Genomic DNA, 24178 nt, shown 5'->3' on the forward strand with positions numbered 1-24178 from the left:
AAGCTGTGGCTGCCCCATCCCTGGAGGGGTTCAAGGGCAGGTTGGCCGGGGCTTGGAGCAACCTGGGCTGGTGGGAGGTGTCCCTGCCCAGGGCAGGGGGTGGCACTGGGTGGGCTTTAGTGTCCCTTCCCACCCAAACCGTTCTGTGATTCTATGATTTTCCCCTGCATCCAGCCTTGAGAGCAACCCCGAAGAGCAGGACAAGCAGCTCCCAGCAGCAGCGGGGATTCATCCCACTGAGGAAGAGGAAGGTTGGGACCAGTGATAGCCCCTTCCCCCACTGTGCTCCCTGGGGCCAGCGCGCATCTCTCCCCCCTGCATTTAGGAAGGGATCACCTTCATTAAATGCCGCTTATCCTTCCAGGATCTGGAGAGATGTCACCCAAGCTGTCCTGGCCCGGGCAGCATCCGGCACCAACAGTATTCCAAGGGAAAAGGAGGGGTGGCAGAGCTGCCTTGCCCCCGCAGCCCCCCAAATCCCACCCGGAGCAGAGGTCCTGGCGTCCCTCGCCCCATTGTCCCGCCTTGCAGCGCTGCAAATGTTATTAATGCAGAGGAAAATATCCATAATTAAGCACAGAAAAAGGTAAGGAAAATGAAAGCAGTAAATCCCAGGCAGAAGTAGCGGGGGGGCAGCTGGCTGGAGCTGAGCTCAGGGTCACTGTCGCAGGAACACGGACCCTCCGTGCTCCTACCCCTTGGTATGGACATGGACACCCCCTTGGCAGTGTCCCCCAGGGGCTCCCTGTCACCCTGCAGACGTCTGGAAGGTTTTTGCCCGTGGAACGTCGTGCCCATGAGGAGCCGAAAGTGAGCGGCGGAGAAAAAGTGGCTGCAAGTGCCTTGGCCGGCGTGAAAAAGCCGGGAGTGACAGGTAGCGATCAGGGAAAGGATGCTCCTGACATCAGCCTGGGAGGAGAGCGGAGCTATAAATACGCCTGCTGACACAGCAGGCAGGGCTCGGCGTGGGAGAGACAATAAAAATAATCAAGGGACTTGGGGCTATCGCCAGGGACCCGAGGGGCAAGTCACGGCAGCGGAGCGGGGAATGGCTTTGGACATCTCCCGCGATGTTTTCCCCAGGGGGGTGTCTGTCCCCTGTGTGTGCTCCGACATCTAACAGCGGGGTTGCACCTTGTGCCGCAGCCTTTCCGGCGGCAGGGACGCCCATCCGAGCTCTCTCCGAGGAAACGTGCGGGGTTTTCTTCCTTCTCTTCCCAGCCCCACGGCCCAGGCAGCGTTTGCCTCCCGGTGCCAGGCTGCCGGGGGAGTGGGATGGCTGCCTGGCACGGCGGGGGGAGCAAGAAATCTGCGTCTGCATGGGATGGCGAACCTCGCCTGGCACCCGGGGACCACTCTCCGGAGGATGCAGAAACATCTGGCGCACACCTGCGGGAAAGCCTGTCCTCTCCCATCCCTCCCAGTCCCCCCCCCAGCCCTGCACCAGCAGGAAAGCACCCAGCATCCCACCCTACTTGCATCCCAGATGTGACAAGGGGAAGGTCCCACAACCCGGAGGGGAGGCAAAGCCACTCCTGCAGAAGGCAGCAGCTCCCCGACACCCCCCCCCCACCGCCTCCCCGGCTTTCCTAATGGAGCAATTTCTCCTTTCTGGAGAATCGCGGCGGAGTTGCGCGGTGCCGGCAGTTGGAAATATCCGGCGATGGCAGTGGGCTTGCTGAGATTTCATTGCCCTTTCCACCCCCCTGCTTTGATTTTTCCCTCTGTTACCTCTTCCCCCCAGCCTTGGTCACACCATTTCGCCTCCCCCGCTCTCCCTTGTACCGGAGAGAACGGGAAACATCCCGTGTGCCGCCTCTGCTTTCCTCCTTGCCATCCCTTTGGCTGATTTTATCCCCAATCTCAGCTTCTTTCCCAAAGATTTAAATTATCCTAACAGTTCCCAAAGCCGCCCAGCTGCTATTTCGAGCTCCCAGTGCCCAGCTGGACCTTGCACAAGTTCATCTTGGGTGGAGGGAGGAACAGGCAATGCTGCTTTAGAAAAGGGAGTGTTTGGGGACAAAGATTGAGGAATACCCTTTTAAATGACACCGCGTTCTGGGATTGTGCCTCCACAGATGCCCTGGGCGTTGTTTGAGCTTCAGCAAAGCCATTCTGTCCCCCAGAAATCAGGAGAGGGGACAGGGAAGAGCTGGAATTCCCCAAATTTCAGATGGCTCGTGGCACGGAGCACCCTGGGTCCGCTCCCCTGCCCTCGGCGCTGCTGGGTTGTGGTTGTCAGCGGCTTCACCAGGGTTTTTGGTGGCCAACCCCGGGCTCCGGGCTCCAGGCTCCAAATCCATCCCAGCTGCTGCGTGCTGGATCCTTCCCTGGGAGAAACCAGCAGCGCTGCCCGTTCTTCCTTCCCTTCCCCTTACACCCGTCTTGCCTGGAAGCCTTGGCGTCTTTGCAGGAGGGTCCACGGAGAGGGTCCCCCCAGGGGGAAGGGGAGCGTGGAGGGGCCGTGACACCCCCTGGCACCCTGAGGGAGGAGGGGGTTGGCCGTGCGTCGCCGTCGCTGCCCGTGCCAACAGCCTGGCCGGGCGCCCGCGCGCTTAACTCGCCCTTCGTGCCCGGACCGACGCCGGGCCATCTGCCCGCCTGCCAGATGGCCGAGAGGGTCGGCTGCCAGTGTGACGGTGCCAGCGCGGAGGAGGTAGAGGAGGGACGGGGACCGGTGCACCGAGGCCGAGCCCAGCCCGGCAGCAGGTCCCGCATCCCCCAAGGATGCTGAGCACATACTGCAGGGACTCCAGCTCGGCCTGCAGCCAGGACAACCCCCCCGCCCCCAGCATATCCCTGCTGCCGGCGCTGCCAGAACACTGATATATAGGAATTTAATGCCGTTTCCCGACGTGGGCCCCGGTCCTGCTAATCCACTTGAGCAGCGAAGGCATGGGAAGCGTCAGCCAAGGATGCCGTGCCCACGCCGGCGCTCCCTGCCCCGGCGCAGACCACGGCAATTACTCATTTATCCTCCAGGGAGTGGATGGAAATCTCATTCCCCGGGACAAGGGAGAGCTGGGGCAGGAGGGGGCCACCCAGCCCGGGCTCCTGAGCTTTTAGTGAAACTCAATTTGCTTCATTGCCTGATCAGGGCTGAGTGCGCGACGCTGGAACCAGGCCTCATTATTGCCCTGCTTTTCCCCACGTCATTCCCAGAGCGTCTGAAAAGCCCTTTTTCTCCTCTCTTGCCTTTGCCTCCATCCCTGCGCCCTTCGTCCCATGGGAACAAGGAGCTGCTTGCACATGGAGGGGTCTGTCACTCTGTCCCAGGAGGGTCCTGGGATAAAATCCAGGGTGTCCCTGGGCTGGTGTACCCAGCAAATCTTCCCTGTGGGGGTCCTGGGAAGCTGGGAGCCTCCGCTCAGACCCTGGGGAGAATGCAGAGTAAAACAAATATGTTCTTTTGCAAGAAAATCCCCCAACCGCTTCCCTTCCAGCTCGGCGTCTCGCTCAGGTGCCGTGGGCTTTTATTAAATGTCAGCTGTAATTTGGGGCCACGGAGGCTGACGAGTGTGTGAGCATGAGACCTGACAGCTCGGCTCCGCGTGTCCCGAACGGAGCTGGCTGGGATCATCGTCCCCCTCCCAGTGCCACCAGCCCAATCGCCTGTCCCCATTGGGGTCACAGCAAACTCCCCCCAGAAAAACTCATTGAGGGGAGGGGAACAGCTGCAGCATCCCCTGAGCAGACCATGGGGAGTGATGACCGAGCGTCACTGATGGCACCTTCTGCCTCCCCAACCCTGGGACACAGAATCCCAGAGTGGCTGGGGTGGGAAGGGACCTCTGGAGATCCCCTCGTCCCACCCCCGGCCAGAGCAGGGTCACCCAGAGCAGGTGGCACAGGGACGCCTCCAGGCGGGGTTGGGATGTCTCCAGAGACGGAGACTCCCCCACCTCTCTGGGCAGCCTGTGCCAGGGCTCTGCCACCCTCACAGCAGAGAAGTTCCTCCTCGTCTTGAGATGGAACTTCCCACGGTCAAGTTTGTGCCCGTTACCCCTTGTCCTGTCCCCGGGCACCACTGAGAAGAGCCTGGCCCCGTCCTCCTGACACCCCCCTTGAAGTATTGATCAGCGTTGATAAGATCCCCCCTCAGTCGGCTTTTTTCCAGACTGAAGAGCCCCAAATCCCTCAGCCTTTCCCCATCAGAGAGATGTTCCAGTCCCCTCATCCTCTTGGTGGCCCTTTGCTGTCCCCTCTCCAGCCGTTCCCTGTCCTTCTGGAACCGGGGAGCCTCAGGCATCAGTGGGACATTCTCTCCGGCAGGACGGATCGGGGAGCGGGATCGATAGGGCTGGTGGCTGTCACCAAGGAGCTCTCACTAGCGAGAGCCACCAGACGAGCGGAGGACGGGGCAGAGGAGGAGCTGCTGGCGGAGCTGGCCGGTGATGGGCCGGCATCTTTGGGACCTGGCAACCAGCCCTGTGTTTATTCAGAGGGGTCAAAGTGACATTTGGTATCAGCTGGGCTCCTCTTCGTTCAATGCCTCTGTAGGTGCCGCTTCGTTCTCCCGGGATCCCCGGGACATCAGTTGAGGGGGAAGCAATGAAGGGAAGGGGCTGGTTTCCCCAGCAGAGGTTAAAAAAGGGAGAATGAGATGGGAAAACAGCCATGAGGGAAAAAATAGCCTCCACTTTGCGTGTAGCTGTCGGGGTCCATCAGTGTCAGGGTGTTGTAAGGACTCCCGTAGCCGGTGGCTATGAGCCGGCTGCTGTCAGCAGTCCCGCAAATGTGGTCCCCAAGGAGACACCCGGAGGGAGCTGAAGCGTGACCCTCGGTGCCAGCGTGAGCCCCGGTGGCATCGACGGAGGCAGCCCCCAGGGATCAGCTCTGCGAGGGCACCCGTGAGTGGAAAACCCGGGTCAGACACCGCGTTTGAAGGAGGACGGGGACGCGGGGCTTCCCCAGCAGCAGCAGCAGCAAGCAGGCAGCGGGCTGCGGATGAGCGTTTTGCACATCGAGGAGCAGCGCAGCCATTCCCCACGGGCGCCCCGCAGCACGTGCATGGGTTCGCACGAGGGAAATCTCTGCGCACACAGAAAATGTGCCCGCAGTGAACCAGCCGCGCTCCCTCCGCAGCCAGGGCTCGGGCAGCCCCTCGTCCGAGTTCCTTCTCCTCTTGTTAAAAAATAATATAAAATGGAGTCCCGTCTGGAGCCCCTCTGCTGTGGGGACAGGCTGGGAAAGCTGGGGGGGTTCAGCCTGGAGAAGAGAAGGCTCCGGGGAGACCTTGGAGCCCCTTCCAGTCCCTAAAGGGGCTCCAGGAAAGCTGGGGAGGGACTCTGGAGCAGGGAGGGGAGCCATGGGACGAGGGGGAAGGGTTTTACACTGACAGAGGGGAGATTGAGATGAGATCTGGGGAAGAAATTGTTTGCTGTGAGGGGGGTGAGCCCCTGGCCCAGGTTGCCCAGAGAAGCTGTGGCTGCCCCATCCCTGGAGGGGTTCAAGGGCAGGTTGGCCGGGGCTTGGAGCAACCTGGGCTGGTGGGAGGTGTCCCTGCCCAGGGCAGGGGGTGGCACTGGGTGGGCTTTAAGGTCCTTTCCCACCCAAACCATTCCGTGATTCCATGATCTTCAGGGAAGGGGGGAAATCCCAAGGCTTTGGAGCTAAAAGGCACTAAACAAATGGAACACGGCAGGACCCGTGCGGCCGCCCTGCCGTAACTTAGTGCCTCTTGTGGCGCGGCTGAGTGATGGGGTCCTGCCTGCCATCACTCACAGCCCCTGGGGAAATCCCTCCAGCGAGCGCTACGGGAGCTGCGGAGCCAGGGCTGGGGGCGGCCGGTGCTGTACAGCGGGGAGTTCCCGTTACTGCACATCCCGGGAAGGCAAAACCCCGGCCTGGGAACACGCGGCCTCAAATTGGGCTCCGGAAAAACTAGAGTTGCAGCTTGGGGAGACGATGTGCTGGTCCTGCTCTGCCCCTGGGTTGCAGGACCCCCCCCGCCCAGGGGAGCAGAGGGTGCTCGCAGCCATCCCCAGGACCCACGCGGGACCCTGCAAACCCCCGGAGGTGCAAAAAAACCTTGTGTGGGACCCAGGTTTGCTGCGGCTGCCTGAAATACAGCATCTCGTGGAGAGCAGAGCCAGGGTACCAGCAGAGGGGGAAATAGCATCGCTGTGAGCCCTGGACATCCAGGCAGGGACGTGTCCCCATCCCCTCGGCCAGGCGTCCCCTTGCCTGCGCAACCAGCCGAGGGCAGAAAGCCAGCACAAAGCCACGGACCCTGGGCCACCCTCTCGCTGCCCGGGAAGATGCTCATGCTCTTCTCGTAGCTGTCAGGACCAGAAGAAGACACCGAGCGTTGGGGAGAGCTCGGAGGCTGGTCCTGCCCCCCATGGATTACACTGCTAATGCATAATCCATCACTTTAACAACCTTGACTCCCATTAATGTGATAACGCTTTTGCAGAATTAAAGTCTAAAGTCAGGAGGGTAAGCAAATCCAACTCATATTAATGGGACTTAAACGGAAGGAGGGGAGAAATCCTCCGGTCACATTTATCAATTTCGGTGCAGAAACAAAGCCCGGCTGCCAGGGGTCTCCTCCCCGCCGTCGCCCAGGGGATGCTCGAGCCGCCAGGAGCGGGATGCTTTGGAAATGGAAGGTAATTTGGGGAGAGGAGGAGTAACCTGTGCCTGCCATCCGCCGTCTCTCACCCCAAAACGTGCCCAGCCCCGACGAAAGCAGCAAAAAGCGCCCGAGCAACTGGCAGCAGCGCAGGCAGCCGGCGCCAGCCCAGCCGCTGTGTTTCTTGTAATCGGCTTTGGCGATTAACGTTGTCATTTCACAAAGGGGCTGAATTTGCCCAGCACCGTGGCATAATAAAGTTGTTGGGTTTGTTGTCGGTGGGGTTTGTTTTTTTTTTTGTTTGTTTGTTTGTTTGTTTGTTTTTTCTCCCCCCAAGCATAAATATCTGCAGGGCTGTACGGGTGCTCACGCCTCTTCCCTGGCACCGCCGTCCCTGGCAGGTCTCCCGTGGTCCCGCAGACCTCTGCCCCCCATCCTCCTCCCTCCCTGCCTCCCTTCTCCCTCCCGCCGACAGCAGCAGCTCATCGTCGGCCGCGCAGCTTCGCGCCAGACAGAGTCCCCTTTGTGCTGCCAGGGCTGCGGAAGGGAGAGCCCCCACCAAGCCGCCACTGGAAGAGCCGCCTCCGCCATCCCCCCCCCCATCTCCCCTTCTCCCAAAGGACGGTGCCACCTCCCCTGTCCCCCAAAAGGCGGGCTGGGCGGCGTGATGCTTGCCGTGCCTAGCTCCTGATTTAAGAGGCTCCCGGTGACACGGGCTATAAATTCCCCGGGAATAAATTCTATATGAGAGGCCAGAGCTGGCTGCTCCTGATAACTCTGGAGCGGGGACGCGCCACAAGCGATGTCTGGAGTGGGAGCGGGATTAACCCCGCGGGACGCGATGCTCGTGGCCCCTGCCCGGTCCCTCCATCAGGTGGCTGTTGTGGCCGTGCTAATAAATGCTAATAAATGTGCTGCTTTAGCTCGGGTAATTAGAGGTGGGTGCTTCCCCACAGTGCCCAGCACTGGCTGGGTGCTCACCCAGAGGATGAGGAGAGGGGCAGGGGCAGGGGTGGGACACACAGAGTCCTGGAGGGGTTGGCCGGACATCACCCATCCCGCAGGGTCCTGCACCACCCGGATCGGGCTGGGAAGCCCAAAGCTGCCCCTGCTGAAAGCAGCAGCAGCCTTTGGGGTGGTGGTGGTGGGGGTCCCTGAGGGTCTCTGGTGGCCTCCGTGCGCATCAAGGAAAAAAAATGCAGGGAAAATCCAGGCTCAAAGCTGTTCCTCTACCTTCCAGGAGCTGCTGTGGGGACAAAAGTCCTCAAATGTCACCTCAATGGCGGCTGAGCGACCCTTCCCCTCCGACACAGCCTGGCCTTGAGCCTGGGAAGGCAGGAGAGGGAGACAGCGGTGAGGCCGAAGAGCTGAGAGAAGAGCGGAGAGCAGTTCCCTCTTCTGGCCGAGGAAATCCTTTCCCTCCGCTCGGCTCCGAGATGGCATTAAAGCAGGTATTAAAGCAGGTATTTGCCTTCCAGAGGTGCTGGCGATGGGCTGAAGCAGCTATTGCTGCTCCTGCTGCCGGGATCCCATCTCCGGCGCAGGCAGGGGACAAGCAGAGGCACAAAGGGGACAGAGGAACGGCGGCTTTTTTTTGCGGCAGTTTTTGGCACTTTCTGGGTAATCTTACTGCAAGAAGACAAGTGTAACACCCAGTGCAACGAGGCACTTTGAGACCTGACAAAATTAAAGCGACGCCGGGCAGCTGAGGACACTGCTTTTCACTGCCGTCTCCATTTAGGCTCCCTGAAAGAACAAGAACATCCTGCGAAGTCAGAGCCTAGGTGTTTCGCCGGGTTTTTTTTTTTTTTATTATTTTATTTAAAAAGAGAAGGCAAGCCAGGGAGAGCCAAGAGCAGGAAAAGAATAGGACGGGGAAGGATGTTGTTCAATGGGAAGCCTCACTAATGCGTGTTGCTCTGATCTGTTGTTTGTCGTGCGGTCGTGTCGTGCCCCCCCTCCCCTTTCCTCTCCGTCTGAACGTCTCCTCAAAGCGCAGCGTGATCCTGCCTGCCGTTGGCCAAGGCGATGTGCCAGACGGTTTCTCGAAGCCCCTTGCTCTGGAGACAAGGCGATGCGAAGCGGGGGGAGGCTCGGCGCGGTGCCCCCCCCCAGCCCCACACGCTGCCTGCAGGGCTTAGCAAAGAGGGGCTGCTCCCCCCGCTCCGCTCCTTATTGCATTGAGGAGAACAGAGCTGAGCATCCCCCCCACACACAATGACCTTCATGGGGCTAGGGCCAGGACCCCCCCCCCATCACTGGCACTTGTGGGGTCCTGACCCCAATTTGGGGACATGGAGAGGGGGCGAGAGTCTCCATCACCCCACGCAGGGCTGGGAGGAGGAAGAGGAGGAGGAGGAGGCACCATGCCTCTGCAGCGAGGACCCTGCTCGCTCGCAAGAGCTGGGGTGCATCAGAGGGGTCAGGGAGGGGGGTGACCCCCGTTCCCAGCCCCAGGGAGGGGGGCGGAGGGGGCCGGGTGCCGGGAAGGGTTGAGGAAGGTGCTGCTGCCCGGGAAGCCGGGCTGCCTGCGGAGCCTCCGAAGTGAATGAATAATTCCCCGGGCTGAATGTGCGTTGTGTGCACATGTACGTGTGTGTGTGTGTGTGTGTGCACATGTACGTGTGTGTTGTGTGCACATGTACGTGTGTGTGTGTGCGCGATTCCTCCCACACCCCCCCCGGCAGCGGGGAGCGCACATCAGCTGGTAGGTCCCCGTTTGGGTGGGCTCCCCTTCCCACCCCCGCCGGAGCTGGGGGCCTTTCAGCCATCCGGCGACGAGGCACCCGTGTCCCTTCGCCCCTACGAGCACCCCCATCCCCATGGTGGGGAGGGGGGGCCGGGGCTGCTCCCAGGCGGCTTGGGGTGGGGGGGGGAGCCTTTGGGGCGCCTCGCGGGGGCGGGGGGGCAGGCAGGGGGGTGGGAGGGAGGAAGGGATGGATGGGGAGCTGGGGGTCTGCACACACACATGCCCCCCGGTGGAAGGGGGGCCGCGGTGCGCGGCTCTGGGGCCCGGCGGAGGGGCTTTGTGGGGGGGGGATGGGAGCCTTTGGGGCGCCCCGGGGGGGGCAGGCAGGGGGGTGGGAGGGAGGAAGGGATGGATGAGGAGCCGGGGGTCTGCGCACAACCCCGCACCTCGGTTGAAGGGCGTCCGCGGCTGCGCTGCCCCCTCCGCGGTGCGCAGCTCCCGGACCCGGCGGAGGGGCGGAGAGGAGCGGAGGAGGTGGCGGGGCGGGGGGGGGGGGAAGAACCGGGGCGGGGAGGGGGCCGGGCTCTGCCCCTTCTCCGGGGCTCGGCGGAGCGCAGCCGCCCCTCGCCGTGCCTCCCCCCCCACCCCCGGCAGCCAGAGCCTCGGCAGAAGCCGCCGGGAGCCCGGGCGGGGATGCGGGAGGCGGCGAGCGGCTGAGGGCCCCGGCTCCGCGCCGGGGGGAGCACACACATCCCCCCCCATCCCTCTCTTTCACAGCCTCCCCCGGATTTGGGATCTACCTTGGGAATTATTATTATTTTTTTTTTGTCACGCCTTTTTTTTTTTTCCCCTTTTTTTTAATTAAATTTTTTTTTTTTATTTTTTTTTTTGCACACGTGGAGGAACGCGTGGATTTTACTAACATGATCTTGGCAAACGCCTTCTGCATCGTCCTCTTCCTAGGTGAGTGGCCCCGGCGGGGGTGCCCGCCGGCCGGGAGGGATGCTGTCGCCTGGCCGGGCAGGGTGGCGGAGGTGGCATGTCCTTCCCCGGGGCTGGGGGCTGCGGGGGGGCTGGAGAGAGGGACCGGCGCTCCTGCGAGCTGGGCACTGCTCGGGGCTCGGTCTGCATCGGGAGACGAACGAGGATTTTAACGAGGGGCAACTTTATTTTCCTATTCTCTATCAAAACATGGGGACACACACACACACACACCCCCCCCCAACCCCATCGGGGCAGCCCCCGCCGCTGGCACCGCTATCGCGATCCAGGGGAGCGGGCAGGCTGAGCGACCAGCAGCGCAGCCCTGATCCCCTCTCTCCTTGTCATTCCCCATGGATTTGCATTTCGCAGGATAGCTGTACCCCCCCGCCTCCAGCCCCCCCCCATAGCTCCCAGCGCCCTCCAGCCGCTGCTGCCGTGGCTGCCGGCCCCCCCGCCCCCCCCACCCCGCACCGTTCCTGGGAACTCGGCGTGGAGAATCGGAGAATCGGGTTGGAAAGTTGAGCTAATTGCATGGCGGAGGCGGGGGGGGGGGGGGGGGGATAGAGAATCTTCGTCCCCCTCCGTTGGAATTCATGAGTGTGGCTTTAGCTCCTGTGTGAGTTCTTGAGGAGCCCTGTCCCTGCCAGCAGGAAAAGCTTTGCGTTTCCAGGGCAGGCTCCTACCGCCGTGGGGAAGGCGCAGCCAAAAGAAAAAAAAGGGGGAGAAGCCGGATCTGGGGTGAAAAGGAAGGCAAAAAGGTCCCTTTTTTGCCTCCTGCGAGGCTGGGTGGCCGCAGGGCGGTGACTCGGCGGTGTGCCGGGTGGCTGTGGTGTGTGGGATCCCCCCGGCACACCGCAGCGGCGAGCCCCCCGAAAAACTCCGCCGGGCTCGGCTGGGCTGGAGGAGCGTCCCCCAGCCTGCGAGGACGCGGAGAAGGGACGGGCAGCTGCTGAGGGAGACTTGAAGGTTGGCAGAGCGAACCCCCTCCCAGAGCATCCCGCGCTGCGGGGCTTGGTGGGGGGGCGGGCAGGCAGAGGGACCACCCTGCCTGGGGTGCTCAGCATCCCCGGGTGGAAATTGGGGGTGAGGGGCTCCTGCCGTCTCCTGCTCCCCAGCACAATCCTCGGTTGGCGAGGGGAAAGGGTGACGTGCCGCCGGGGGGGTGCTGGTGCCTCACATGCCTTTGCGTTGGGTGGGACACAGGCCTGAGTGCTGGGGGGGGGGGGGGAAATGAGCCCCGATTTGGGGTGTCCTTTCTCGTGACCTGCCAGCAGCAGGGCACGCCGGGGGCTGTCGGGGCAGGGGGGCACCAGCCCTGCTTTCCGAGGCAGAGGGATCAAAGAGGGATGCTCCAGGGGCAGGGTGGGGGGCAACGAGCGGGGTGACGTGTGGGCAGGGGAGAGGAGGGGCTCTCCAGCGCTGGCTGGGGGGGCAAGCTGGCCGCTGGCCGTCTGTACGCATGTCTGACTCGCTGCTGGACGTCTCAGGAGCGAGATCCAGGAGGACAGGGATCTCTGGGATGCCCCCCCTCCCCAAGGCATCCGAATCGTGGTCCGTTCCCCCTGGTGGGGGAGGTTGCATGAAAGCGAGACCCTCTGCCCCCAATCCTGGGTGCCCCAAAGGTTTCATGGGTGCAGGGCTGGGGGGGGAAAGGCTGCACAGGGAGGCTGTGACACCCGAAGCAGTCATCACCGGGAAGCCGTACCCCTGGATCGAGCGTTAGGGATGGGGTGCCCGGGGGGCTTCGTCCTGCTGCCTTGGGGAGCAGCCCCCCCGTGATGCGGCCTCGTGGTGAGGAGCCCGGCAGAGCGGAGGAAGCCCAAGCTCTCCACGTCTGGGCTCTGCTTTCCCATGAGCCAAAAAAGCCCTTTTCTTGGGAGAAAGCGATCGCTGCCACAGCGGCCGGGCTGGGAGGCTGCACGTTCCTGAGTGTTTTTTATTTTTTTTTTTTGGAGTTGAGTCGCGAGGATAAATATTTACCTCTAAAGCTGCCTGTGTCCAAAGGTCTCTGACAGGACCAGTAAAAAGGAAACATGTATTAACGGCTAGAAAAGAGGCAACACGGCCTGATGCTGCCGGGGGAAAGCTGCGGGAGCGAGAGGAAAGCGGGCCATCGCGGTGTTTGCTGCCTGGCTGTCGGAGCCTTGTGCATCTGCCTGCAAATCCTCGCTGCGCTCCGACACCCCGGAGAACTGCTGAGGATTAGGTTTAAATGCTCTGCAGATGTTTTATCGATAAGGGTTTAGCGGGTGGTGGATCTGCGAGGCGATTTCTGTTCGGGTCGGGGGGAAAAAAACCCCACCCTTCAGCCGGCCCCTCCATCCGATCTCCCCACCTCGCGCCTCCGTGGGGTTCTGTGGAGCTTTCCCTGGCTTGGAAGCATGAGGGGAGGAAGCCCCCCAGGAAAAAACACCGAGCCGGCAGCCAGCCTGAGCGTGCTGCTGGATTTTGGGGGGGACCGAGCTGCCCTGTGCAGGCTGTGAGCCGCGGGGAAGGGCTGCTTCTGCCCTTCCTCCTCCAGCGGCATGGCTTTGTGCCGCGCTCCGGGGTCTGCTGGCACTCCCGGCGTGGATGCAGTCTGCGGGCACCCTCCTTCTGCCAGGCTGTGGAAGAAGCAAGGTGGCAAACACCAGGAGAACGGGGCCAGCTTGCCGCCACGCATCCCTGATGGCTCCCTGCCGGGTGGATTTACCGTTGGGCTTCCCATCCCGGCATGGAGCGCTGCCTGCCACGCCGACAAGGATGCTGGGGTCCCTCACGAGGATGCTCCATGTGGTCCAGCGCCTTTTGCATCAGGGCAAGGCTGTCTCCCTTCCCTGCCTGCCTGCCCGGCACTTCCAGTCCCTGCCTGGGAGGCCCATGGAGCCAGCAGGGAGATGGGATCACAGCCCAGGAGAGGCTTTGGGAAGAGGCTTCATGGCGTCGGCTGGAGAAGACGGAATTGGAGCCGAGACCTGGGCGTGCTCAGGGCAGAGGGCTCAGGGCGAGCGCTGGATGGATCTGCAGCTGGGCTGGGAGGAGGAATGGCACACGGTGGAGCTGTGGGATGGCTCTCCGTGCCTGGGAGCCGCTTGCCCTGGGGCTGACGGCCACAGCAGGAGCGGATTGTCCCAGCTGCTGCGCAGGGTGCCTCGGGATGGCATTTCCCGGCGTGTAAAGGTGCAGGACTGGCCCTTTTCTACTCGAAGCACCAAAGCATCATCCATCTCCTGGCGAAAGGTGGCATTTCTGCCCTGAGGAGCATTTAGGGATGCCTGTTTCTCCTCCGCCAGTCCAGGCTCCTGGATCCTGCCTGCCTCCCATGTGGAATATAATCCTGAAAGGCCAAGGAGGGCCTTCCCAAGGGACATCTGCCACCCCAGATTGGATCTAACGTGGGTGTAGGGGCTCTGCATGTGCTCCTGGCTACCCGGACGCCCTCCAGACCTCTCCGGACCCAACGGTGTTTGTTTGGGAGCATCGGCTGAAGACCAGGAGGTTGGGATCTGTTCCTTGGCCTGTCTGCAGGCAGGGCTTGCAGTGTCCACCCGGGGCTTGCTCGTTCACTGCCGGCGTTGCCCCGTCCCTCTCGCAGACCCGAGCGTCCCCTCTCCTCTCCCCGTGGCCCGAGGAGCGGGTCCCGACTGGGTGAGGCGGGCAGCGGCGTGCGTGGCCACTTGGCTCCCGTGGCCACTTGGCTCCCGTGGCACGCAGGAGGCACGTGGGGTGTCCGCCCCAGGGTGGTGGCAGAGGACGAGCCCTGCCTGCAGGCAGCTGCCTGCCCTGGAGGAGCCGTCGCTGGGGCTGGATGCCCACCAGACCTGGGACCTGCCTTTGTGCCCCTGGCAGGTGGGGGGTGGGACACACGGGTGGCCCTTGTCACATGCCTGTAGGTGTCACTGTCCCCCTGCCATACCCGGCCGAGCGGGCACGGGTTGGAGAGGGGCTGGGAGCTGTTGGAGAGGGGCTGAGGTTTGCTGTGCCCATCTGGTGGTGCCTCGCATGTGGCAGCCAGGGGAAGGGGAAGCTGCGCCCCGGGGGCACCAATGGGGGTGGGCATCGCACGAAGTGAGGTCTCCCCCTGCATCACCCCCCGGGGAGGTGGGGGGGGAGGCGCTGAGGATGCCTTCCATGTCCCATCGTGCCCGTCTTTGCCTGCTCCGAGGGCTTTCCCTGGCCTGCGGCTCCAGGGGGTCCTGCCCACCCCGTCCCCATCGCTCGGCTGGCGCGGGAATGGGGGGACCGGCGCTGCCTGTCCCCCTTCCCCGACAACCCGTGATGGGACGGGTCGGTGGCCTTGCCGGGGGTGGACTTGGCAAGAATCTGTCTCGAAAATGCAAAAGCAAATGAGAAAACGGCGTGAGAGCCAGGGGAGTGCCGGGCGGGAAGGGGAGGACGTGCCGAGGCGGGGTCCCGGGAGCGGGCAGTGGCTGTGCACGGGCAGGAGCCAGGCGAGCTGGACGGTTGCCACCCCGAGGGGCAGCTAGCACGATGGCACGTAGGAGGCCGTCCCGGGGTGGGGGGAGAAGAGTTTGTACCGAGCTGCAGCCAGTCTGCAGCCCTGCCAAGCCCGAGGGCTCAAAAACCCATGAGTCAGATGCCCTAAAAACCCTGTGTCAGGCCTGAAAACGATGAGATACAACATAAAAACCCAAAAAGCGACGGGGGCAGAAAGTTTGGATGGGCTTTCTGCTTCCCTTGGCTCTTGAGAGGTCGTGCCTGGACTGGAAAAATGCTGTGTTTATTTTTTTGCTTGTTTGGTTTTAATCAGAAACAGAGAGTCCCGCGGCATCACGTGGCCTCGTTGGGTTGACCCTCCACCTTCCCCGCCCCGTGCCTTGGGCCTCGTTGACCGCTGCCGGGGGGTGGCCCTGTGACATCCCGCTTGCTTTTTCAGGCTGGATTTTGCCATGTTTGGCAGCCCCCAGTGGGGTTATGGCTGGGGACACATCCCAGCTTAGTTTAGGCGTGACGGAAGGATGCTCTCCCTTTCTGGAGCAGCCCGAAGGTGGCTCTAACACCAGGGACCAGCTCTTGGTGGGGTTATGGCTGGGGACGCATCCCGGCTCGGTTTAGGCATGATGGAAGGATGCTCTCCCTCCAGACCAGTCCAAAGATGGATCTAACATCAGGGAGCAGTCCAAAGGTGCTCTAACACCAGGGACCAGTCCGAAGGTGGGATTATGGCTGGGGACACATCCTGGCTCAGTTTAGGCATGATAGAAGGATGCTCCCCCTCTCTGGAGCAGCCTGAAGGTGGCTCTAACACCAGGGACCAGTCCAAAGATGAGTCTAACGCCAGGGACCAGTCCCCAGTGGGGTTATGGCTGGGGACACGTCCTGGCTCGGTTTAGACATGATGGAAGGATGCTCTCCCTTTCTGGAGGAGCCCAAAGGTGGCTCTAACACCAGGGACCAGTCTGAAGGTGGGGTTATGGCTGGGGACGCATCCTGACTCAGTTTAGGCATGATGGAAGGATGTTCTGCCTCTCTGGAGCAGCCGGAAGGTGGCTCTAACACCAGGGACCAGTCCAAAGGTGTCTCTAACACCAGGGGCCAGTCGGTGACCGTGGCACGGGCTGATGTGTGGGGTCCCGGGGAGGGGACGCAAGGGTTTCACCCCACCCGGTCGCCCTCCCTCACCTCTCTGTGCCCTCGTCTCTCCTCCCCCTGCCCCTCGCCCAGATGAGATCCTCCGCTCGCTGGCTGGCCCCCCGTCCCCGCCGGGGCAGGACCCCCCCCATGGCTGGCGGGTGGCCGTGGACTGCGTGCGAGCCAACGAGCTGTGCGCGGCGGAGCCCAGCTGCAGCTCCCGGTACCGCACGCTGCGGCAGTGCCTGGCCGGCCGCGACAGGAACACCATGTTGGCCAACAAGGAATGCCAGGCGGCCCTGGAGGTGCTGCAGGAGAGCCCCCTCTACGACTGCCGCTGCAAGCGTGGGATGAAGAAGGAGCTTCAGTGCCTTCAGATCTACTGGAGTATACACCTGGGGCTGACCGAAGGTACGGGGCAGGGCTCTGCGGGGTTGCACTGGGGTGGAGGGTGTTGGAGGTGGTCCTGACCCACCGCGAGCTTGGGGAGCTCCGAGGGCACCTCGGTGCTTTGGTAAAAGGGGACTGAGCAGCGCCCGGGGCTGCGCGGGCACCCCGGTGTTCTGGTTTGAGGAACCCACACCAATTTATCGCCCTTTAGACAGTTATTCCATCACCCGATGAGCCCTCCCCGCCCGGGAAGGGGAGTCGGGAAAAAAACAAGGAAACCCAAGGGTTGAAATACAAACAGATTTAATAGAATACTACTAAATAATTAGCACTAATAATACTAAAGAACCACTATTGATCCAGATACCAATATAAAACACACAAGGACTATACTCAGACCATTCTATCAGGAGGAAGCCGGGCAATCCCAGCAGGGGACTGCAAATGTCGGATGCTGTGGCTTCGGGAGGAAGGAGGAAGGTCCGGCATCAGGGCAAGAAGTTCTCCAGATCAGAGCCATCATAGGAGAGAGAGAATTCCTCAGCAAACTCTCTAATTTCTATGGAATGTGATGTTCATGGTATGAAATAACCCTGTTGGCGGCTTGGGGCAAGTGCCGGGGTCTCGCTCCTCCTCGTCCTCACACCCGGGGAGCTCGAAAACACTAAGACTGTGAAACCCACATACCATTGCTGGCGATAAAGTAAATATTTTCACCAATTCAGACACCGGAGTCTTTAAAAGTGTGGTTTTCCCAAGCGTTAGAAGATGTATTAGTCCTATGTCGCTCCAACCAGGACACCAGGCGAGGCAGATCCCACTTTCCCAAGGGATGCTGAGAGCTGGTCTGCCCGACGTGGGCACGGGGAAAGGGAGGAACGGGCTGGGGGCTGCAGCAAGAACTGACCGTGGCCATGGCAGAACTCTTGCGTCAGGGTGTCCGGGCACCCACAAGCCGGGATAGGGCTCCCTCCCTCCCGCCTGCCCCGGAGGAGGAGAAGAGCCGCAGAGGGGCACGGCTTTGCCCCTCAACACCAGCCCTGGGGATTTCTTGGGGCGCAGAGGTTGTCACTGCCTCGTCGCCCCCCTCCAGCCCCCCGTTAGCCCTCGCTCCGGTGGGGTTTTGTGGGCTGGGGAGCCGCAGGGGGGGCTCGCCTTGCGCAGAGAGGGTGCACCGGAGCCTGCCGTAATTGCAGCCTGGTGGAGGAGTAAATCAGAGGCTGGAGCAGTGCAGGTAATTGAAATTGGATTTTACTAGCCCCCGGGGCTGCTTTCTTCATTGAAGGCAGGATTATCTACTGCCTGAAGTCAGGGGGAGGCCGGGGGTGAAGCCCTGGCCCCTCTGCAGCGGCATCACCGGGGCTGGGGGCTCCTGCTGCTGGTCCAGGGCTGCGGAGGGGCACTTGGCTGGGCTCGGAAGAAGGAACCGGCTGTGAGGGGCTCAGCTGGGGCTGCTGCCGGTGCTGGTGGGGGTTTGCTTCACTGTCATGTCAGCTTTGCCCCCTCCTGCCACCCCTGCGCGGCTCTGCCGGGGCCCGGCTGGCCCCAGACTGGAGAGGAGCAGCGCCAGCATCAGTTGAGCAGTATAGATCCCTTTAATGGGCTTACGACCGGCTCTGCACGTGGAAGCTCTTAAATCCAGCTTCAGCTTGTGCAAAACTCTGTACCAGAGCCCTTGAGCTGCGGCACAGTCCTCGCAAGGGCACGTGCCACCCGCCTGGTGGCACCTTGCGAGCGGGCGGACCCTCGTCCACCCACGGCACGGAGCGTGTTGGCGGCTTGGCCCCGCTTCCGCCAGCGGTTTGAGCCTGTAAAAGCGCTTGTTCCTCTGCCGTTTCATTAAAGCCGCCTCCTTTAGCGGCTTGAGCCAAAGTGGGGGGGGGTTGGATGGAGCCTGCGGAGGAACCCCCCATCCCTGGCAGCCGCCTTCCCGCAGCGGGCGCGGGTCTCTCACCTCCCTCCGGAGCTGGGATTGAAGCCGGAGGAGGCGATGGAGGTGCTGGGAGGGCTTTGGTGGCAGCGGGGAGGATGCGGGGGAGCCGGACCCCCAGCACATAAACCCCGCCTTGGGTGAAATTGCCTTCAAATCTGGGTCAGCACAGGCAGGAGGGAGAACCGGCCCAGAGCAGGAATTACTGCTTAATTGTTTTCTACCCCTCATTAGCGGCCCTGGTTCAGCAGTTGCAGAGGGCTTTGCAAACGTGAATGAAGGATGCTTTAGTGCTTGATGGGTACTCCAGGAGCCGTACCTGGAGGAGGAGGAGGAGGAGGTGGGAAGAGAAGTGATTACACCAAGTTTTAAGGAGACGTAGAAGCTTTGGGGACATCCAGCAGCTCATCGCTTTTAACGAGCGTAAACCGATCAGCGTAAAAGCCACGAGGAGCCCAAAGTAGACCCCAAACTTCTGCCTTTTTGGCAAAGACGCTGTGCCTCCCGTCGGTCCAGCCCCTCGTCTGCGGGAGCTGGGCTGTCCCCGCCATTAGGGAGGGCTGCGTTCACTCCAGTCTCATTCCTGGAGGTTAATTGCGTCTCAGCGAGCTCAAGAAAAGTCCGCTGCCCTTTTAATGCTCACTAATTTTCCTAGCAAGCAGCAGGGTTCAGCTGGTATTTAATTATTTATTACATTGGCAAAGCAATATGCCGGGAGGTTACAGTGTTTCCTAAATGCACTTTAATAAAGGTGCTATTTGTCATCGGAGCATTAGGAAACCCGGCGAGGTGAAGGGGTTTGGCCTGAAGCGGGAGGGCTCGGAGCGTGTTTCCTTCCCCCCCTGACCAGCAGCACCATCGGGGGCTGTTCCCCCCCTGCCGTGTAGCATCACCCTGAGGGTGGCGGCAAGGCCAGGCGCGGGGTGATGGGCTGAAAACCCACAGCTGCTGGAGATATTGTCCCATTGGGGTGTCCCTGCTTGGCCACCCGGTTCTGCCCCCCCCACCCCCGCCCCAAATTTCCAAGGAGCTGCTGGGTTTGGAGCAAGCCCTCCCGCATTGCTCCCCGCCTCTTAATGAGCTTGTTTTCCAGCACAGGGCTCCGAGTGGCTCCTTAATTACACGGGATAAATGCTGCCGCCTTGGGCTAATAATAACTGGGTAGAGCCCGTGTGGGCTGGAGTGGTTCCGGCTGCCGGGGACCGTCCCCGGGGCCGACCGGGCTCATCCGCAGCGAGGACACCCGGGCAGGGATGCTGCTGCCAGGCGCAGCGGAGATCGATGCTCCAGGCTGCTGGTCAACCTCCGACTGGGGCTTTCAAAGTCCAGCCATTGATTTTTATTTTTATATATATTTTTTTATATATATGGTTGTTTTTTTTTCTTGTGGCTGATGGGGTTGGAGGAGAGCATTTCCTCTCCTGAGAGCCATGGCCGGCTCTCTTGAAATCAGCATCTTCTGGAGATAATACGAAGGGCAGGCAGCAAAAGCACGTGGGTTTGCACTGAAATCACAGAAATCGAATCGGGGGCTTTGCTCCCAGCCTGGGGAGAGAGGGAGCGTCTCAGGTTCCCTCTGGAAAGTGCGGATTGCGATGGATGAGCCCCTGGAGTGCAGCGTGGGTGATGCTCTGGCGCTCAAATGACGAGGGTCTCTGTTCCCCTGCTGGAATGATTTCCATTTTCCCAAAGTGCAAGAGAGACAGAGCAGAGTGGAAAACAATCTTTACAGTGGTTTTTTTTAGGCAACTGCTTTTTTTTCTTTTTCTTTTTTTTTATTGCAACAACGATAAAACAATCCAGCGTTGAGCGTAGGCCCTAAGACTTGCTGCTGGCCCCGACTCTGCGGACGTAGTCACGAGACATTGACCTTTCGAATCTAAATTCCCTCAATTCTTGAGGTCAGTTTGAGGAGCAGCCGCTGCCAAACCTGACTTGCAGAAGGACAGCCAGCAAGAGTTAAGCCGAGTGGTCCAAAATGGGCTTTTCCTTTTGTTGCAGGGCAGGGATTTAAGCATTTTTTGGTTTTTCCTCCCCAAGTCGCATATTGCCACGCCGGGGGGTTGCCCGCACCCGGCCTTAACCTCGGCGGTGGCTGAGGTTATTGGCTGTGGTTTTTAATTTGCTTTTTCTCCCCCTTCTCTTTCTTCCTTCCCACTCTAGGAGAAGAATTTTATGAAGCTTCACCCTACGAGCCAGTCACCTCTCGTCTCTCTGATATATTCAGACTTGCTTCAATTTTCTCAGGTAATAAAAGCACCGGGCTTCCGCTGCTTTATCTTCTCTCGCCCGTTGAAGGTAGACCTGCTACCGAGCTCCCCGGCAAGGAAAACCTGCAACTCCTTCCCCCGTGGCTTGGTCCTTTGCTCCTCCGGCCCCTGTGGCCGCACTGAAGTCCCTCCTGCCCCTCTTCACCCATCACCCCGGACCTGACACCTTGAGCATCCCCTGGGGGGGGACACTTGTCCCCCCTGCAGCCAGCCGGGATGCCGGTGCCCGGCAAAGGGGAGCGATGTAGGGGCTGGTTCCCGAGTGCTGCCGGGGTTTGGTGCACTTTGGGATAGATTCTCTCCGTTTCCGACCTTCCCGGTGGGATCAGACGTTGCTGGGAGCGGGTGAGCCCCGGCTGAGGTGGGGGCGAGGGATGGACCAGACCCTCCCGCTGCCCATCCGTGGCTCGATGTAAAGCGTTTTGTCTTCTGGAAGATTTGGGACTGGCAGAAGACCCCGTCTGTGGGGAAGGCGGGGTGGGCCCCCCTCGCTGTCCCTCCCCAGCCTTGAGCCGAGCTACGGGATGCTGCTGAGAGAAGGATGCCGAGCCCGTTGGAGCATCGCGCTGCTTCCTCATCCTCCTCTCGGGAACCGAACCCCACCACCATCCTCAGGGAATGCCGTCTATTTCCATGACAACCCTCCGAGCTGCCACCCGCCCCCCCCCATCCCCCCTTTTTCAAATTAGGTCACGAAACCTTGGCTTCTCCTTCCTCTTCCTCCGTTTAACGCTTTCCCCAAGAGCCACCCGCCACTGGTTTTGGGGCTCCCTCTGTCCTCGTGGGGTGCACATAGGGGGTGGTGGCACCTCGGGGACCCAGCAGTGATGCTGTACCCCCGCCTCCGTCTCACCTGGGGACACCTGGGAGGAGGGTTGTGACGCCGCATCCCCTCGCTGCCGTCACCCGCCGGGCTTTTAGCTCCCGAAACGAATTTGCCAAGGCTCCCTCCTTCCCTCCGGGGAGGCTTAGCACCGGGTTCGGGATGACGATGCCACCCCCTCCCGTCTCCCGCACGCCTTTTTGGATTACATTAGCGTCAGGGAAATATTTTAGCTGCTGGAAAGTATGAAAAGCAAAGTGTCTGGAGTGGGGGATTAAACGCTCATGGGTTGATTTATTCATAAAAAGCAAAGCGAGAGGAGAAGGAAGCCTGTCTGGCAATTTTGGGGCTGGGGGAAGGGGGGGGGGAATTGGCCGTTGTTACGTGCCGTGGCCATCGGGGTGGCCTCGATGCTTCTTCAACCCCTTCTTTGCCCCCCTCGTGTGGGGCTGGAGGGGTGGGAGCGGCGAGCGGTTGCCCCCCCGGGGACCCCCAGCCCCGACCTGGAGCCCGAGCGATTGAAGCAAATGAGCTGTTAGTGTTGTTTCTGGCTAACGAGGCTGAGGCCGAGCGCTGCTAATTGCCTGTGGGGATGGCGGAGGGATTACTTTACCCTTCTAGAGAGACGGGGCTGCGTAAGCGAGGCGAGCGAGCACCGCAGCCCTCCTCATGCGGGGGGGCTTTGCGCTCCCAGACCCCCCCATGGAGCAAGAGCATCCCGGGCCGGCGGCGAGGATGCTCTGCCGGAGTCCGCCCTGTGGAACCCACAGCCTGCGGGGAAGAAGGATGAGGGTCCGGTTGGGAAACCAGCCCCGCGCTGTGTTTCTGCCCGCCTGGGCACCAACACGGGGCGGGTGGGGGGGGGGTCAGACCCCCAGGCTCTGCCTTCCCCATCGCCCTCCTCCTCCTCTGCCCCTGACCCCGTCCTGCGCCGAGAGGTCGGGAAGAGCCTGCCGAGGGGACAGCTGGTGACACCACGCGGTCCCTTCCCTGGCTCCTTGGCCCCCGTTTCCTCCTCACCTCATGAAATTTTCATGCCTGTGCTTTATTAATGAGCTCCCCAGGAACCCTGCGCTTTCAAGCATCGGCTCTATTAAAATGCATCCAGGTCCCTGCAGGTGCCGGGCAGGGCAGGAGCGGCGCTCCGGAGGATTAGACAATAAGCTGGCACTTTGCACAGATCCCGCGCTTGTGCCGGGGAGCCGCCGCGCTGGCTGTTAACCGCTCGTGGGGCTCGGAGTCCTCACCACATCCCCCCAAAACTGGGAGCTAATCTGGGCAAGGAAAAAAAGAAAGCCATGTGCCCCCCAGCCTCTTCAAGCATCTTTTTCCCCTTCTCCTCTGACATCAGTGTCATGAGCTGGCTCCATCCTCAGCCCTCGGCTGGAGGGACCCCGTAGCACTCTCCAGGTCTGGGGTTTCCTGCTGTGAAATGGCAATTTCTGCCCTGTCCCATCCCTGGGGAGGGTGTGAGCCCCAAAAGACTGGCTTTATTCCGAACGGGGCTCCAAGAGGAGCAGGGAGGAGGATTTCTCCCCCCGCCCCCGCCCCGGGTGCAGCACCGGTTCGTGCTCCGACCATCCGTCAGCTCAAACGTCTCTCTCAGCTCAGGTGACCTTCTTGCCTCGCGCGCTGTTTCCCGAGGCAGATCTACTTATAAATCATACATCATAAGAACCATTCGCTTTACGTACGTCTCATCGAACTCCCCCGTCCCTCCTAGATCTCCACGGCGGGGGTGTGTGTGGTGCGTGTTCATCGCTGGGATGACACGTTTGGCATTTTGAGGGTTCTCTCCTAAAAGTTTTGCCCCCGCCCCGGCCCGTGGCTGTGGGGTCTCATGGCATCGCCGCCCAGCTGGGGGGGCTGGCCCTGGGTGAAGGGGGTTATGGGGACCCCATGGCCATCACGGTGGCACCGAGCCCCCGGCAGCTCCAACATCCCCCCAGGGCAGCGAAACATCAGGTTGGGTTTGCATGGGACAGCATCTTGGGGTGGGGGGGGGGGTCTTCCAGCTTCGCCTGTTTAATTGGGACCCATTAACGTAGGCGGCGCTGTGATTGCGGCTCCCGCCTCAGAGGCTCACGCCGAGTTGGGTGAGAACATGGGAAAAGGAGACAAAGTTGGGTGCCGCGCTGGAAATGACACCCCCAAAACGCTGCCCCCCTGCAGGGCAGCCCCCGTGGGCAGCTGGGGGAGGTGGGGGGAAACGCTGGCGCGGGCAGCTGCCTGCCGTTCGCTAATTAGCAGGGCCCTACAATCAGGTCTGTGAGGAAACCCTCCTCCGGGCTCTCGTTTGTCTTTGCCAGCAGGAGCCGGGAAACAAGGGAGAAATCCACGGATTTGGCTGAGCCACGGAGGGGAGGAAACTAGGGATGTGGTGGCTGGGGCAGTCAGGTGGCTTCTAAAATAGCACCTGGGCTGCCGAGAGCCATCCATCATTTTGACAAAAAAAAAAAAAAAAAAAACCAAACCAAAAAAAAGTGAAATTCAGCGTTTGTTCCCACGCGGTGGTTTGGCTTCATCCATCCTTTCCTTTTTTTTTTTTTTTTCCTTTGCTGATGGCTGGGATTCCCAGGGTGGACGCGGTCGGTGCGGGGCTGGTGGCTGGTCCCCAGCTCCGGTGGCAGCCTTGTCCCCGTCATCCCCGCCTGGGTAATGCTCAGCCCTGGGCGGGGGGGGGGGGGGGGCCGGCTGGGGGTGACCCCGTTTTGGGGAGCCCCAGGAGAGGAGGCGGGGGCTGGAGGGACCCTGTGCAGCTCGGCAGATTATTCTGCTTTGGAGCAGGCTGAATAATTAATAATTATTCTTTGAATAATTGACAAGGAAAAAAAAAATATATATATATCGCAAATTCATGGCATGAATTATGCACCGAAGGCTCTTTGACCAGATCCCCCTGCTGCAATCAGTGTGAATTAACCACTTCTGTGCTGGAGGATGG

The 24178-nt window shown here is 61.1% G+C and overlaps 1 protein-coding gene across 2 annotated transcripts in view; it reads left to right on the forward strand.

Moving 5' to 3' along the window:
• The first annotated feature begins 9735 nt into the window (after positions 1-9735).
• The window catches only part of GFRA2 (GDNF family receptor alpha 2), a 30651-nt gene continuing 16208 nt past the window's right edge, over positions 9736-24178 (forward strand). Inside the window, exons 1-3 of one of the 2 annotated variants that reach the window (XM_074563694.1) lie at positions 9736-10229; positions 15915-16232; positions 20305-20388. In XM_074563694.1, the coding sequence (XP_074419795.1) occupies positions 10190-10229; positions 15915-16232; positions 20305-20388 (442 nt within the window). In that variant the 5' untranslated portion in view covers positions 9736-10189. Of the gene's footprint in view, positions 10230-15723; positions 16233-20304; positions 20389-24178 lie in introns of those variants that run through there. The other variant, XM_074563692.1, reaches the window with a different exon arrangement.

The sequence above is a fragment of the Larus michahellis genome, chromosome 20 (genome assembly GCF_964199755.1).
Source record: "Larus michahellis chromosome 20, bLarMic1.1, whole genome shotgun sequence".
In the NCBI taxonomy this organism is placed as follows: domain Eukaryota; kingdom Metazoa; phylum Chordata; class Aves; order Charadriiformes; family Laridae; genus Larus; species Larus michahellis.